Below are 18441 nucleotides of genomic sequence, written 5' to 3'. Positions count from 1 at the left end.
TACACCACCACCAGCAGCCTGAACCGTTGATACAGGGCAGGATGGATCCATGCTTTCATTTTGTTTACGCCAAAGTCTGACCCTGCCGTCAACAAGGCATTTTCGTCCACACAACTGCTGTTTACTGGATATTTTACACTAGAGGTGGTTGTGCATGAAAATCAGCAGTTTCTGAAATACTCAGACTAGCCCGTCTGGCATCAACAACCATGACATGTTCAAAGTCATTTAAATCTCCTTACTTCCCCATTCCGATGCTCGGTTTGAACTTTAGCAAGTTGGCTTGACCACGTCTACATGCCTAAATGCATTGAGTTGCTGTCATGTGATTGGTTGATTAGCTATTTGTGTTAACAAGCATTTGAACAGGTGTACCTAATAAAGTGGCCAGTGAGTGTATATGGGTACAGTTAACACACATAACAAATATACATTAATGCTTACAGATACATCGGGAGTTAAGAGCCCTGCCTGTGAGCTTGCCATCTAGCCTTATGGTACTTTTATACAAAGTTCCTCTCAGGAATGGTGGGCTTTTTAGGGCCCTGCTTCTGAGCTTAAAGTCTAAAGGAGTAGTATGGGTAATAAAAAAGAGGTGAAAAGAGGAAGTAGGTGGCCTCTTGTAGCAGTAATTAGGGCTCAGTGGTTTCAAGATGCAAAAGAGGATGTATAAATAAAATAAACAGAGGGGTGGGTGTTTGGTTTCAGAAAGTGGTTGGCATACTGCGTAAGATGGAGCAGAAAGGCTACAAGAGAGGAAATTAGGTGAAATAAGAGAAACTTAGTTTAGATAAAAAGGGCAGAGATCACCGCTCCTGTTTGCCTTGTGCATTGAGCCCTTAGCCGCAGCGATCAGGCAACATCCAGACATCACGGGCATTACAGTCCTCGACACCCAATACAAACTGAGCTTCTTTGCGGACGATATTCTCCTCACCCTTACCAACCCCCTCGTCTCGCTTCCAAACCTCTACGATACCCTTTGCACATTTTCTCGTCTCTCAGGGTACAAAGTTAACGAAGCCAAATGTGAGGCTCTGGATCTCAACTTGAATGACCCTTTGAAGAGTTTGGTGGCTTCTAACTTCAAGTTTACCTGGCAACTCAAGCATCTGAAGTATCTAGGCATCCGCCTCACTAGGGACTTTGCCTCGTTGTACCAGACAAACTTTCCTCCTCTTCTATCTGCTCTTCGTGGAGAATTGATGCAATGGTCCCGCTACCACATCTCATGGCTGGTCCGTATATATGCAGTTAAAATGAACATTCTCCCTCGCATTTTATACCTATTTCGGGCGCTTCCTACTCCGGTCAACAAGAGCGATATCGCGAATTTCCAGTCTTGTCTATTTCGCTTTATTTGGAGTAACAGGAGAGCCAGGATCAACAGGGCCACGATGTACAAATCAAAATTGGCGGGGGGCCTTGCTGTGCCTCACCTCTACCTGTATTATGTGGCGGCGAGAATCTCTCAATTGGAGGCTTGGTCCTTCCCTGCTCACACTCTGCCCTGGGTCGATATCGAACATAGCTATGTCTTACGCCACCGGTTGCCGCTCCTTCTCTGGTTGGATCCTCCCCTGCCTATACGTGCACCCACTTTGCCAACTATTACTGCGGCTCTAGCTACGTGGCGCACCTGGCGCTTTAAGCTCCGCCTCAGGGGCTCTGTCTCACAGCTTACCCCACTGCTTCTCCATCCCGTTTCCAGATGGCAACGACGTTTCTCGATTTCAATGGTGGCAGTCCACGGGTCTCAGCAGGCTGGGTTCGGTGGTAAGGACAACCAAGATGCTGACTTTCCAGGAGCTCCGGGACTCCAAGCGTATTCCACCTGCCGAACTGTTTCGCTATCTACAAGTTCGCCACTTTGTTCGCTCGCTACTCGAGGGGCGACCCGTCTCTGCGCTCACGGTCTTTGAGAGGCGCTTTCTCACTGGCAAGAGGATCAAGGGTTCTATTTTAACGCACTATGCGCACTTCATCGATATCACCTTCCCTTACCCTCCTTCGTGCCGCGCGTTGTGGCATACTGAACTCCAGAAGGAACACCCGGAGGATTCCTGGGACGCGGCAATAGCCAATGTCCATAAGCTCACAATCAACACGGACACCAAAGAACGGGCGTATAAAGTACTTGCACACTGGTACATGTCGCCGGTGAAATTGTCACAGATGCTCCGGAGCCACGAGGCCAGCTGTTTCCGGGGATGCGGGGAATGAGGCTCTTATCTCCGCGCCTGGTGGTCGTGCGACCTGGTGCACCCACTCTGGTCGGCCTATTTTACCATGCTGTCCACGGCTCTGGCTGCCACAATTGTCCCCTCACCCGAGATCGCGTTGCTCGCTGTGGATGCCCCTGTCCCACAGCTTACTCCTGCTGCCCAGCGTCTCATTCACCATATCTGTACAGCGGTTAAACGCGCTTTAGCAAGACGATGAAAAGGTCCGCCACCAGCTCAGGGCGAGATCACGGCGTACATCTGGCACCTTATCACCATGGAGCTCATGACAGCCAAACTCAGGGATGAACTCCATAAGTTCGACAGCATCTGGGACCCGTGGCTCTCCGCCTTCTCGGATACTAGACCGTCCGCTCCATTGCTTTGTTTTTAATCGCAGTCCTTGGCTCACCGACTGAGGCAACCCGGCCTCCTTTCCCCCCTTTTTTTTTTTTTCTTCTTTCTTTCTCTTGTCCCTCCTTGCCCCCTTCTCCTTGTATCCCTCTCATCGCCTTTTTCCTCCCCTCTCCTCTTCCTATTCCCTTGTGGCATGTATTGAAATATAATGTTCGGCGTCTTCACTGTTGCACTTCGCAGAGGATATCCGACATGTTAGATCGGGTGTATTCGCTTTCGGTCGACTTATTTAGCTCCTCATCCTCTGTGTCTCTTCTGAAGGGCTCTGTACCGCGTGTATTATCACTCTATGTTACTGTCATAGCAAACTTGTTATGCTGATTATGCGTTGTGTACGTTGCCCTACTGTGTTTTGCATGTCGCCAATAAAAGATTTAAAGAAAAAAAAAAAGGGCAGAGATACGCCTAGCAGGAGGCCAGAGGAGGAGGGGATTAGGACAAAGAGTTTACATTTAAAAAGTAAAAATCTCCCCAAAATACATATTTGGTACATATATGGGGAAACATGCATATTTATACAAAATATGAATGAATACACTTGCTTGCAGATCTGGCAAAATACTTAAAATGTGGTTGAATACAAAAATGTGGTTTGAACCCTGCAGGGATCTGGTTTCAATAGGTAGCTAGTACACACTTGGGATGTAAAAGAATGGAAATATTATTATTGTTATCTTTTATTTATATAGCGCACTTCTTACAATATATAAATTCAAGGGGTATGAAAAGACTAGAATTGACAAAGACAAACCGATACATTAGGTGGAGAGAGCCCTGCTTATCAACAGGTGAGAGCTAACGTGATGTAGAAGAATAACCATGCAGATCCTTAAAATAGGATGTTAAGATGACTGTTCCCAGGAGCATTCAAATAAATTTATTTTGCTTATTTTAAGATATAGAACTGTAAAATGTAGGATTTGGGAACATTGCAGATCTGTGTTAAATGCACTAATGTAGCGCAGCATTGAAGATGTAGGATGCCACCATTTTAAGCCGTTATAATATATAGGTTGCATTTCTTGCACAAACACCACACTGAGGAAATAGGATAACTTCTGCTTGTCCCCCTTTATTACTCAGATGAATTGTTTGGTGACTTATGGTAATGTAACAACTAAAATCGATACTTAGAAACAGGGAACTCACTGTCACAAATGTTGTGTTATGTGAAAAATATAAAATTATAATGAATTAAAAAGTAGGGTTTTTTTAAACTTTAACATTTGTATTTTTTCCAAAGAACTGGAGGTATATGCATACAGCAGAAAAATTAAAGGTGCAGGCTATAGAAATTGCTATCCAGTTTTACATTTGTTTCCCTATAGATGTCAGACTCCGTGAATGAACCGTATACCTCCCATATTCTCTTGATGTACCTAAGACCACTGTAGCTTGTGTCCTATAGTATACGTAATAAATACTTACAACTTTCTATAGAACCGTACCGTATTTGCTCGTATATAAGACAAGGTTTATTCTTATATTCAAGGTCGTCCTATAATTAGACCTCAAATGGCCGAAACGTTGCTTTTTTGTTTTGCTTTCTTTGAATAAAGTAACCTAGGGATTGGAAGCTGATTGGAGTGCTGGGGTTCTTTTCTGTGTTCAAACACACCAGGACAGGCTCTGCCACACCAACACCCAAACACACGCCCCAGGACAGGCTCTGCCACACTGACACCCGAACACACACACTAGGACAGGCTCTGCCACACTGACACCCAGACACACACACCAGGACAGGCTCTGGACAGGCACACCGACACCCAAACACACCAGGACAGGCTCTGTCACACCGACACCCAAACACACACACAACAGGACAGGCTCTGCCACACTGACACCCAATCACAAACACCTGGACAGGCTTTGCCACACTGACACCCGCATCCGGAGGGTTTCCACGGACAGTTTCACTCAGCCTGCCTGTGGCATCTTTGCTCCCAAAACAGCTTGCCTGTTGCATCTTTGCCCCCCCCTTACACATCCATGCTATCACACACACACATTCATTCACTCTTTCACAAATATGTATTCACTAATTCACAGATAATCATTCACTCATTCCGATATTCATTAATTCCCTCATTCAGATACTCATTAATTCACTCATTCAGATACTCATTTACATATACTCATTCACAAACATTTATTCACTCACTCCTTCACATATACTCATTAATTCATTCTTTCATTCAATCTCACATACTCCATACAGCCTCCCTCACCCCCTTACCTGAACTAATGATGTACGCGCCGCTTGCAGACTTCTGCAGATCTGCACAGGGGAAGCTGGCGGTAGAAGAGACGCTGCTCACGCGCGTCTTCCAGGTAAGTAGCGGGCCCGCTGCTAGAGTTGCCTATTTTAAGGTAGGGGCCTGGAGCTGCAGCTCCATTAGCCCCTAAGTCAATCCGGCCCTGCCGCAGCCTGGGCTGGCCTGGCCGTGGCCCTGCCCCGGCCCGGCCCACCGGGCAAATGCCCGGTGAGCATGATGGCCAGTCTGGGCCTGCATCTGAGGATCTCGGCTCTTCACTCCATCCCCTGTGTTCCTTGCCTTGTTCCCTGTCCTTTGTGGCATCCTGTACCATGTATGTATTGTCTGGCTATGTATATAATCTATGTTCTGTGTATTTATGTTCAGCTGTGTTTGGTTATACCTATATCTATGCCATTACCACACCTGACCTATCCAACAGGCTTTATTACCCTGCCTCCCTCACCCGAAGCCTATGTCATTCACACCTGACCTATATCTGGACACTCCACTGTTTGTTAGGGGCCTGTGTACCTGATTCCTGACTTGCTATTTGGCTTCCTGAGGACCCGATCCTGACTTGTACCTGATCCTGAATGCTACCTGTCTTCAGCCCTTTCAAGTGGGCTTCCTACCTTGTGCCATTTCAAGTGGGCTTCCTATCTTGTGTCCTTTCAAGAGGGCTTCCTGCCTTGTGCCCTGTCCAGTGGGCTTCCTGCCTTGTGCCCTGTCCAGTGAGCTTCTTGTCTTGTGCCCTGTTCAGTGGGCTTTCTGCCTTGTGCCCTGTCCAGTGGGCTTCCTGCCTTGTGTCCTGTCCAGTGGGCTTCCTGCCTTCAGCCCTGTCCAGTGGGCTTCCTGCCATACATACGTTTTCTTGCTAAGAGACTGTTTAACCTGTATTTGCTTGCCCTGCTATAATATACAATACATAGCATTACCTGGAATTCTGCCTGTGGTGTATTCCTTTGCCTGTCTGTCTTATCCCTCGGTTAACATGCAAGGCCTTGTGCAGACAGAACCCCAAGTATACCCTGCAATGAGGCTCCTACCCGACCTGATTACCCGGGCCCTGACACCTTTTTTCTTTTTTTCCTTACTTAATTTTCAAATTTTGGGGGGTCGTTCTACAATCAGGGTCGTCTTATAATCGAGCAAATATGGTAATTTCTCTAGCTCAGTTTACCTTCGATATGTTATATAACATGACATGACTTGACATAACAAAACACAACACTTCAAACTTTCTCATATGCCCCTAATGTGTTAGAATTCTTGTGTGATACTTCTTCCATAGCATTGATAGAGTTGACTATTGTAGCCACTTCTGTTATAGCTGATATTTGTGTTGTTCTCTATTTCCTTACTATGGCATTTTTGCTGCCGCAGACACAGAAAACTTGCTAAATCCAGGGGCATCTTATGTGAGGTACCTACATCAAGGTGCTCAACTCATGAGGGCCTGCATTGTATAGCTGCTCTATACTATTGTAATGTACCCCCAAGCTCCCCATTAGGGTAGGTTCGCTGCTTTTCTTTGACACTCTTGCTTTCTTGTGGATATTAACAACAGATCTTTCTGACATAATTCCAAGATTTTGAAATATCTTTTGGCAATGTACTGGACAATTTTGAGTTTGGGAATTGAGGTTTTGAATAGAAAATATACTATTTCTTCAACCTTTGATTAATGTCTGTTCATGGAATACCATAGGATATGTATTAATGTATCTAGGCACTTTAGCTACAGTAAAGTGTTTTTCTTGGAAGCAAGCTATACTTGCTATAGACTTCCCCGCTTCATCTTGGGCCATTCACCTCTTATGTGGTGTGTTTAGGCCTTTAACATTAAGGGAAAGTATGTTTAGACCCATTTTCATACTTGCTCAGGGTACTATAACCTGTGGAGAAATGTGTCCTTCTTTGTCATCATCTCCCTGGTATCACCAAAGTGAGGGTAACATTTTAGTTATATACAAATCAATCCATAGGGGCATAGTTGCCCATCTTAAATGAAATAGAAACAGTTCACCATCCATACCTGTCAAAGGACTTCTAAGTCCTAGAATTTTGAGAAGGATGATAAAGTGCATAATAAATATATATGTATTTTTTAGATTAGGGTCCCATACTATGAGCAAAGATATTGTGAGAATGCTAAATAATCTAGACACTCTAGTTTTGAACAACATGTAAATTACACAATAAAGGCTTCTGTTAGTGACCCAGAATGTTCAAAGTAGAACAAGCCAGGAGGATATTGCTCCACTAACACCCTTCCCCCAATTGCCTCATCTCTGTTTCTAAATACATCTGCATGATTCCTAAAACTCGTCTATCAAAAACTGAACTTCTTTAATTGAAGTTTTTCACTAACAGTTTTCTCTAAAGGCAATGGGTCAATCATCATCACTACTACATAGGCAACCTACATCAGAGTCACCATTGACTTAAATCTCTTATTCACCCCTCAGATTCGGTGTATCTCAAAATACTAGTGATGATACAGGGAGCACATTTTAGGCGAAAAGCTGAGTTAAGCTTAGTAATAAAGGGACCAAAACACCACTTGGCACATTGCCTATTCAAACACATGCAGTCTCTAGCCACATTTAACAAAGGGCTACACAAAAATTTGATAAACTGAACACAAAGCAGACAAGTCATGGTTTTTAAACTGTATAAAATGCTTAGCACAATAGATAACCTGGCAGCTATATATAAAATTGCAAGTACACAAAAAATGTATTGTTGTGGCCCCGTGGCTAATTGTAATTTGCCTAGTGCTATGTAAATATATACCTTATATGTTGTAGTTCACTTTCCCAGCAGCTGTATTTAAATTGAAATAGATGAATCAATGATGTGGATGACTGATTCACTTTTGAGCTTAGTTGATGTTTTAAAGCACCCCAATAAAGACATTACTTAAGTTCTAGTTTTAATGTTTCCTGTTATGAGGTTTATCTGCTTATTCCTTTATTTATGGAGAGAAGTTCCTCTCTGTGTTTACAAGCAATTCAAGATTTCTGTTGGGCGTTCACCTCCAATAAATGTATGAGGACTCACCCTTCTTCATGCACATTTTAGTTGACATTTTAAAGAACCCAAATTACGACAATATTTAGGCTCTACTTTTGCTATTTGCATGTTTTCAGATTTGTCTGCTTCATCTTTTATTAACGGAGAGAAGTTTCTCTCTGTTTTTAAAATCAGTTGGTGTCTACTTGCAATGAAGTGGAGACACCTCAACTCCACCTCATTGCCATTTTTCTTCAGTTATAAATTATTACAATTTAAATATGATATTAAAATTTAAATGTGTTTCCACAACAATGATTAATGATTAATAAAAGATGATGGTTGTTAAATAATTACCGGTAGTTAGTAATAATGTTACCAGACGCTGTATTAAAATTGAAATGGATGAATAAATCATGTGGATGACTGAATCACTTTTAAGCTTAGCTGACATTTTAAAACACCCCATCAGGTACACCTGGCACATTTTTTTTTTACCAACAAGCTAACCCGCTTACCAAAAGGAGTACCAGCTGATTTTGAGAGAGATACTGCTTATGTGCTAGATTAAACTTTATTCTAAACAGTGCAAGTTTCAGACTAAAGATGAACCATATGAATTGAGCACTTTGTACCATATGTACCAGTAACCGCTTGTGTTCTCAGCTAAGCTAAATAATGTGCCAGGATATGTCATCATACAGTAATGTTCAATATGTACACCTGCATACAGGGGAGGGCTGCACCTAGCACACTAGCACATACACTTACACCATCTATAACACATACTGTACGATAACATATCCATATCCCCTCATGCTCATTGCCTTGGTGTCACCCATGACTCCAATGTTACATTTACCTCCCACATACATTCTGTTTAAAAAATAATTGCCGCATTGTCCCTTCCTGAAACAAGATCATTCTAAGGCTCTTGTTATGCCCTTGTTATCTCCCGTCTTGACTATTGTAACTCTGTCTTTCCCTCATCCGTCATGCAGCTGCCAGACTCATCTTCCTTACCCATTGCTTTACTAACACGTCTCTTCATTGGCTACCTGTGCTCTTCAGGAGTCATTTCCAAATCCTCTCACTTTCAAAGTTCTTCATAGCGGTTGCCTACCTACATCTTCTTACTTATCTACAAATACACTCATAACCGGTCTCTCTTTGCTCATGCAATGGGCTTCATCTGTCCTTTCCTCTGATTTCTATTTTTTATGCATACTTGGCCTATCCATCTTTTACTCCCTTCGGTCCCAAATCTCCCAAGTCCCGCTTCTTTAGGGACACCTATGAACTTACATGTTAACGGCCTTCCTCCCATCTTCCTTTAGCTCACCTTTCATGGTCCCTATCCTGACAATACGTGTACTAGTGTGGCTGCTCTGTCACTAAAAGAGGCACTTTTACCACATGTGTAATACCCTACTAGTAGTGTTATACACTACTTTTTATGTCCTGTTTACCCATTGTACATTGAATATGATGGCGCTATATAAAATTATAATAATAATAATAATAACAACACTTACAGACTCACTCTCACACACATAACACACACTGAAACACAGACACTGAAACATGGTCACACTTCTAATACACTTCACATATGACACCTCACACCCTTACCTTGCCTGGTGCTCTTTCTTGGCTACTGTGTGAGTGGATTTGATTGTACTGCCATTTCACATAACATTGTGGTACATGATCCCAATGTCATGAAATAAAATTGAGTTTTTTATTTACAAAAAAAACCCTCTATTAATTAGCTAAGGAACTAAATGTCACAAATTATTATAAAGCATACCGTTTAAACAGTACAAAATATTACAGATCTTATCCATTAAAAAGATTATCTGCCAATATTTATTTAGAAAGCAACACAGACATAGGGGCGCATGTACATGTGGGGGGAAAAAAAAGGAATAATAGTGCAACACTGTCAAATGAAAATTATAATATGTATGTGTAGTGGGTGCACTCACAAGATACAGATGTAATATAGGCTCTTCAGAATAAAATTTTCTTTATTTCTTCTTATTTCTAAAAATTAATATAAAAAGAGAAAGAGAAAAGGCCAATGGTGCAGTATTTTCCTATAGTATTGTAGGAAAGTTAGATTGCACTTACAAGATAGTAGGTTGTATCAGGCACTTCAGCTCAAAGTCTGGGGGTGAAAGCAAAATTTCCAAGGTAAGTAGTCCACTTTCAGTCTGGGGGTGAAAGCAAACTTTCCAAGGTAAGTAGTCCTCAAGAGCTGAAGTGCCTGATACAACCTACTATCTTGTAAGTGCAATCTAACTTTCCTACAATACTATAGGAAAATACTGCACCATTGGCCTTTTCTCTTTCTCTTTTTATATTAATTTTTAGAAATAAGAAGAAATAAAGAAAATTTTATTCTGAAGAGCCTATATTACATCTGTATCTTGTGAGTGCACCCACTACACATACATATTATAATTTTCATTTGACAGTGTTGCACTATTATTCCTTTTTTTTTTCCCCCACATGTACTTGCGCCCCTATGTCTGTGTTGCTTTCTGTTGAACACTGAGAGGAGTGTTGTTCTGGGCCGCTGCAGTACTGTGAGGAAGTATCTTTACATTTTTTTCACTACGACTTTTAATTCACTATCTGGTGTTTATTCTTTTACCTTTTGGTGTTGTATAATATTTATTTAGAATCAAATTAAATGTATTAAAATACCAGTTGTAGCCTGTTTCGGACAACTGAGAATAGAGGATACTTCTTTTTTAATTTATGGTTTTGATTTGGCTAGAACAAATTACAAACAAAAGGTTATTTTCCCAACTAAATTCAACTTAGACAACTAGTAGGCAATTTTGTGGATGAAGTTCAGTGGTGTCCATGTTTTTTCTGCAGTGGGCCGCTTCATCAGAAATGTATGTGTGCATGGGACGCACTCATTTTTCACTGAGAGAAAATATGTCCTTTTAGGTTTATAATGCATATTAATACAGGGTCAATTTGGCAATAATGAATAAAGCAGTGTACAAACAGTTTTTGATCAACTTTTATATGTTATTCTATCAATACTAAATTACTTAAACAGTAAAACAAAGTCAGTCCACAAACCATTTAAAACAAGTTTAGCCAAATAAAACTGCACAAGGCTGGAGCAAACTGTGAGTACAGGCTGGATTCAGACTGGCTGATGCACACTGTGGGTATATACACCCTTACGAAAAATTACTGCAGTTTTTTCTGAAGTAATACTGCAGTTTGTTTGTGGAAAACTGCAGTTTGTTTGTAGAAAACTGCAGTTTTTTGGACATGAAAAAACTGCAATACTGCACTTTTACTGCAGTATTTCCTCTAACTGATTTCTGGGCCTAGAAAGTTTTGAAATTACTACAAATTCAGGAGGGCATTTTATCTCTGGATAAGTAAACAATACATAGTTCAATTTATTCCTACAGTGAGTAAAGTGCCAGGAAACAGATGACCAAATACACACCAGGACAGACTCTGCCACACCGACACCCAAACACACACACCAGGACAGGCTCTGCCACACCAACACCCACATCAGAATGGGTTAAGCTACACTAAGGATAAAAAATGCTTTCCACACTGCTTTGTTGTTTTTGTGTTTGCCCCCTTGTGTACTGATGTCCCAGCCAGGCCCCCCTTTGGTATTAATGTACCCCCCACACACACTTGTGTATTGCCCCATGTGTATTTGTGCCCCCAGCCCCCCAGCTCCCTTTGTGCATTTATGCCCCCACACCCTTGTTTATTGATTTTTATGTAATGCCCCAGCCAGCCTCCTCCCTTGTATATTGATGCCCCCACCCCCTTTTATACTGGTTAATGTAATGCCCCCCCATACCATGTGTATTGTAAACAGCCACCCACTACCCCCCTTTTTGTATTGATTTATATGTGATTCCCCAACCACCCAGTTGTGTGCTTATAACCCTCAGCCGCCCCCTTTTTGTATTATTTAATTGTTGCCCCAAGGCAGCCCCCCTTTGACTATGGGTTCACCTTCCACCTATCACCCCAAGTATTGTTTTTAAAATACTTACTTTTTTGCTGTCTTCCTTCCCCTGCAGACTGCTCTCCTCCGGCATGCTCTTCGCCCCGTAACGAGGAACTCTTCCGTGTGAGGGGTGGGATGAAGAGCCTCACTAAGGCACTGGGTGGCATGGTGCCTGCACGCCGGCCGTTTCAAAATCATTAAGCGACCGGCGGAGGCGGCCATATGGCCGCTTTACAACCGCAGCTGCAATGGCATCTCTGTGTTGCGGCCCACGGCCCGAACGGCTCAGCAGGAAATCTCCCGGCCTGCATGTTGGATGCTCCTGCGCTAGTTTAAAACAAAAGCAAATCTTAAAATTGACTTACAGTGCTTAAAAATTTACATATTTGTTACAGCTTAATCATTGATAACGCTCTTCACATATAAGCAAGGCAACAAATGAGCTGACTTAAAAAAAATAATTTGGTGCAACAATAATAGATTTATAGATGTATTAAACAGTAATATTTTAATGGAAATGATCTGTAATATGAAATTTGAGATATACAAAACCACTCCAGTGTAATTAAAATGACAGTTTACGGTCAATGCCTGCCCCACTAAAGAATAATGTCTTTTTTTAAGGGGGGCAGCCCAGAAACTTGAAAGGAACTCTTTATGCCTTAAAGGGCATGTGGAAGTTGGAGTGCCCCATTGAATAATCACTTTTATCAGAATTTTTGTTTAATTCTCCTAATGTACAGGGGTATGGCAATATATTTGCTGCCATATGCTTTTGTCAAGCTCTGTAATAAATCATTACCATTAAAGGAAGGTTTACATTAAGCTTTCATACACTTAGACATATTCTATTCTCTGCAGAAAGAGAATATATGTGCATAAAGAAGGTTATTCCAGCATGGCAGTCATATTTCACACTTTCCCAGTAGTTTCCAAATGTCATGAGCAAATAGGATTTATTTGGAGAGTTTTATTTATTTGCACTCAGTTTAAGTATAACTCTTTGTAACACATATTTCAGATTATAGATCTATAGTCACTGGATAAGTATTATTTACTTACTATATCCAAGTTAAATCTCAAGCATGTCCTTAATGCATAGCCAAGATGCTACTAAGTGAACAGTAAGCATGGTTGCAAGGTCTTTGATTTTTCTCATGATTACATGAATACAGTATTTTGCACATAAAATTACAGGCACACCATTTATCAACAAAAACTTGGGCAACTCACCTTAGGTGTCAGTCACACACAACCCCTTTCATATTTTGGGCTCAAAATGCATTGTTTTCAATGGGTTTAGGGACCGCCCATTGTCCTTAAGGGGTTCAATTAGCAGTAGCATCAAATACCAGCAAAATGCAATGATAATTGTCATGGCATCAACAGTAGTGTGTTATTGTAAATAAGTGTAATAAGCATGGGATGCCATATCGATTAAAGCAAAGAAATCATTAAAAGAAAATCAATCTTAATAGTTTATCTTAGGCAGCTCCTCACATCTTCTACAAAACTTTGGTTCACCTTGAACAACATACTTAAGAAGAAAGCAGGTTGAGCTGTCTACTTCTACAGATCTTCCTAAATGTGATATAGCCACCAAAAACCTAATATCTTCCTGTTTAAGTTCACCGAAAATGTCCACCTCTTTGTATTTTAATGTTACTTTACTTGATTATAAATGGTTGTTTAACATACATGACCTTGTAACATTATTGCTAACATTGTAAATGTCCTCCAGGACATACTTGAAGATGTTAGAAATGTAAATGTTGGTTTTTTTTGGAAATATTTTCTAAATAAATAAATATCATCTGTCAAAATAATTTTCAAGTAAAAACACTGGATTTACACCAATACTAAGTGTTGTATTACCTGTAACCTATGTGCAAAAACAGAAACAATAGCTCCTTTCTAAGTTATTGTATGAGTTATTTTGTTTCCGGGGTGGTAGCACATTTTTATACGAGTTCTAGTGTTGACATAAGTCACGCCTGTCCACTCCCAACATTTTCTCTTGCATTCATGTTTCTCCAAAGCAAGCTTAGATAAAATTGCCTATGAAGCAAGCTAACCATCTAAAAATGACTTGTATTTATTTATTTGTGAATTGCAATTGACTTGCAATTAAAAAATGCGTCTCCTGATTTGTTTTACTGTGAGATTAATATGACTTTTGAGTCATTTGTGAGACTTATGATCCACTATCCATATTAAGTATGACTCTACGTGAGTATAATTTTTAATTACTTAAGTATATTTTTTAAAACGTCTTGAGATAAAAATTATTATTTTATAGCTTCAGGTGTATACTGTTAACCCTGTGTTGTACTATATCTATCTATTTCTCTATCTTTCTTTCTGTTGATATACATATATATATATATATATATATATATGCATATGTTTTTTTTATATAGAGAGTATATTTATATAGACTACATATACGTACACTATATGGAGAAAAGTTGGGACATCTGACCATTATGAGTTTACTGTGGAAGAACTTGACTGGCCTGCACAGATCCCTGACCTCTGCCCCATGGAACACCTTTGGGATGAACCGGAAGGGAGATTGCGAGCAAGGCTTTCTTGTCCAACATTAGTGCGTGACCTCACAAATGCCCTACTAGATGAAACACTCCAAAATCATTTGGAAATGTTGTCATAAAAGTCCTGTTGGTGTAACACAGCCACAAATATTTCTATAAATACTTTTATTATTTATTTGCACATGAAAAATGATTAGGTTTTGTGGACTATAACCCTCATCACCCTCAGCCAGAAAGATGACCCGATTCTTCCATATCTACAAACACACTCACCCAGTCTGCTGCAGCATGTGGCAAGGGGCTGGATGAGCCTGGCTGTATGATATGTGAGCATAAAACATAGTGTGAGGTTGCGCGTATCCAGACGCTGATCTCATCTATGCCATCAGGTGGCCTCTGGCCTAAACGTGCTAGGGTCGCCCCATTATTGCCAGTCCATTCTTTGTATATGCATGTTCCAGTAATATCAGAGGACTAAGTAATAATTAGAAAAAATATTTGACTCGTATAAGACACATTCTTAGACACTTTTAGAAGCCTGCTATGCAATGCTATGGAGCCCCTTTTACCCAATCTTGGTATTAATCAGGGCCGGCCCGACAATGGAGCCGAGTGGGGCAACCGCTCCAGGCGGCACTTTTGAAGGGGCGGCACTTTGCCGCCCCAAGCCCCCTTTTTTTTTTTAAGCGAAAGACAGAGAAAGGGGCGCCCTCTCTCTCTCCTCTGCGGCGAGTCTCCCTGTTCGGTCTCGGTGCCGGCTTGTAATGCTGAGTGCCGGAAGATTTCCAGCGCTCAGCATTACAAGCCGGCACCGAGACCGAACAGGGAGACTCGCCGCAGGACTGCTGAAAGGTAAGTACAAGGGGGGGGGGGGGAGGGAGAGGAAGGGTAGATAATGGGGGGGGGCAGCATTTTAAAATTCGCCCCAGGCGGCATTTTGCCTTGGGCCGGCCCTGGTATTAAGAGTGACAATAATAATGCCTATGACAGAATCTAGGCCATTATAGACCAAGTAACCATCTATCCCATCTGGTCTACAAGCCTATTTGGTGTACTCACCAGATTTTATTGCAATGATACAGCTTTGCTGGTGTGAAATTCCTGAGCTCTTAATTATACAGGAATCTCATTCATAAATTCTTAAGTATTCATAAGTATATACAAATATGGTTAAAACTGTTAACTAAAAATTGTATTATGTAGAGACAATAATGCCCAAATGCATTTTGTATATATAAGGGCCACTTTTCATTATTAATCTGTGTTTATATTGTATTTGACATTCTATATGTTGCACGTCTCTTACTTTTGAATTTGTAGTCATTCCCGGCTCCATTATACAGTAGGGTGAACAGAATTTGTTGTTCAGAGAGGCATTCTCCTGACTGAGACTACTGACCCCACCTAATATTCGTAAGTGACCCCAAAACACTATATTAATTGCCATCTTTAAGCCAGCGACAAACTGACTTAACGTACCTGACTTACTTTACCGACCAGTTACCAGTTAACTTTCACTGTTTCTTTAAAATCACACCCTGGATGGCATCACATTACCTGAAGATCAACATCATCAAGATTGTGCTTCTGGTTAATTTTATATTCAAAGTTCCTAAAATCATCATCAGTGTTGAGAATTCTTCAATAAACCCAACAAACCAAATTTACCTCCTGGTGTCCCACTTTACTCCACTTAATCCTAAAACCTTGATACCCAGTTGCTTATCTGCAAGATATCTATTGAATAAGTATTTTTCTCACACAAGAGACTAGTAAAGTACATACTCCCATGTAACATCCCATCTGGCTTCTTGCAGCTCCCTTCTGACCTGCCCATCTCCCGCCTTTCACCGCTTGAATCCATTTCTAACACCTCTGAAAAACAAATTTTATTAATGCCATCTCTCTTTGTCGGATCCATAACTGTGCTAATCCCTCCACATACCCCCAGAATAAAAATTCTGACTCTAACCTACAGACCTATAAACCAGCCTTTAAATATATTTAACTCAATTCTAAACAAGCTCTGAGATGCATTAATTAAACAAGGCTAGACTAGCCCTTTCAAAAATAGATGGGCAAACAATGACACAAGAAATCATATCTATGTTCTGTTCGATGTTTCTAATATTATAGCATAAAAATGTCCACAATTATGAATTTAAAAAACTGGTCCACATAGCATATCAGCAAACCAGGAAGCTGTCTAAGAAACTAAATTGCAGGGTGCACAACCAGTACAGTCTGATTGGACTACTAGAATGCTACAGTCGTTTCAGTATACTTTAGATGGTTTCTCGGACTTCTACTTACATTTATGATTAGATTATTGACATCTTAAATATTGCCAGGTGATGTTCATATACAAATGCCCACTAAATGTTTAAATGACTAATTCTACTAATGGTTCCTAATAGTTTCTATGTAGAATATTTGTCTGTATTGTGACGTACCTCATCACAATGTAATTCTGATTGGGTTTCATTACAGTGAGATGCAAGGTGTGTCTTAATACTCATTTACCTAGAAGCTATAATGATGCTGTCATGTGTTTCAAGAGAGACCAGCCCAAGATTATGGGTGGAGAAAAGGACTCTGTTGTGCAGCATCTTCTGCTCATCTGTCAGAGAAAGGGAGACACCTTGAACATCTCAGAGAAAGAGCAGCCAGTAAGGAACATCCCTTTATTCCAATTGTAAAGGTGGAAAGAAAAGAAAAAGAAGTATATTCTTAGGAGTTGTGTCTGATAGCACACAGAGTGGCAATGGATTGGCTGCTGTGTGCAAAATTTGGTGCCTTCTTTGTTTTAATGGTAAGTAGTTTAGAATCCCCACTTTATTTACTTTTCTACAAGTACCGACGGAAATGAAGATATATGAGTGTCAATTACCTAAATATTGTTCTAGATTGTGGGATCAAGGAAATGGAAGCTTCATTGCATGTTTCTTGTTTGTATATATTTATTTTAATGCTGTTTTGTTATGTGCTGTAAGGAGACGATGCTTATTAATTAAGTGCTCACTTTTTACAAAGTCAGCTGAGTTCAATATGCTTCAGTTCACAGACAACTAATTCAAGAACACTGCTACATTTCACATGAATATAACAGGTTGACATTCTTTGTACATTATATATACAATGGAGAAGAACTGCAGAAGAATTTGTTGTGATGAAAACTTTTTAAGGCTGTGATACCATTATATTACCCAAACAATAATGAAATAAACAACATTATTTATGTATGGGAATACATAGTGAAAATACGTTATTACATAACTTTGACAAAAAGCCACGCTTTAACAAACCAGGACATTTCCGGCGCTTCTTTAAAAAGGGACGGCCCTATTTTTTATTGTTGACATTTTTAAAAGTAGGGCTTCCCTTTATTTGTTGGACTTGATGTGCTGAATGTATTTGCCATTAGTGAGCTAAATACCTTTATGTCCTGATCACTTATTGCTGAGAAAAATACATACAAAACCTTAATCTTAATACGGGTGAACTTAATGAGCTGGCCCATTTTAAACCGAATATGGAAAGTCACTATATGAAATGTAACACATCTGTGTCACATGACAAATGTAATGGCATATTCTAAATGCTTTGATGATGGATAAATTCATATCTCCCTCAAGATTGTAAGCTTGCAAGCAGGGCTCTCCCCCCCTAATGTATCGGGTTTTCTTAGTCTGTCGGTCTTCTAGTCTTGTAATACCCCTTGAATATATGTATTGTAAGAAGTGGTGCATAAATTGTTGGAGCTATATAAATAAAATATAATAATAATAATAATAATAATATAGCTAATGGTATATTTGACATTTAGGGAGTTTTAAGAAAAATGGTACAGATGAAATGTAATTGCGCCTTTTGATGTAAATCTTTCATATGAAGCGAGTATTTATGATGCCATACTGCAAACTGAATTATTTCAAGATATAGACCTTAAATTCAGTCCTGAT

General features: G+C 40.3%; 1 protein-coding gene across 1 annotated transcript in view; it reads left to right on the top strand.

Annotated features, from left to right (window-relative positions):
- Positions 1 to 1791: 1791 nt before the first annotated feature.
- Positions 1792 to 18441, top strand: part of LOC149287799 (desmoglein-4-like) — a 36053-nt gene continuing 19403 nt past the window's right edge. The window contains exon 1 of the mRNA XM_089492415.1: positions 1792 to 2133. Coding sequence (XP_089348541.1) covers positions 1792 to 2133 — 342 coding nt within the window. The remainder of the gene's footprint in view (positions 2134 to 18441) is intronic.

This window comes from Sceloporus occidentalis, unplaced genomic scaffold (assembly GCF_023333645.1).
Source record: "Sceloporus occidentalis isolate IW3139 unplaced genomic scaffold, rSceOcc1.0.p SCAF_56, whole genome shotgun sequence".
In the NCBI taxonomy this organism is placed as follows: domain Eukaryota; kingdom Metazoa; phylum Chordata; class Lepidosauria; order Squamata; family Phrynosomatidae; genus Sceloporus; species Sceloporus occidentalis.
Note: the sequence above shows the minus strand (reverse complement) of the source record. Positions and strands in the feature narration are given on the sequence as shown.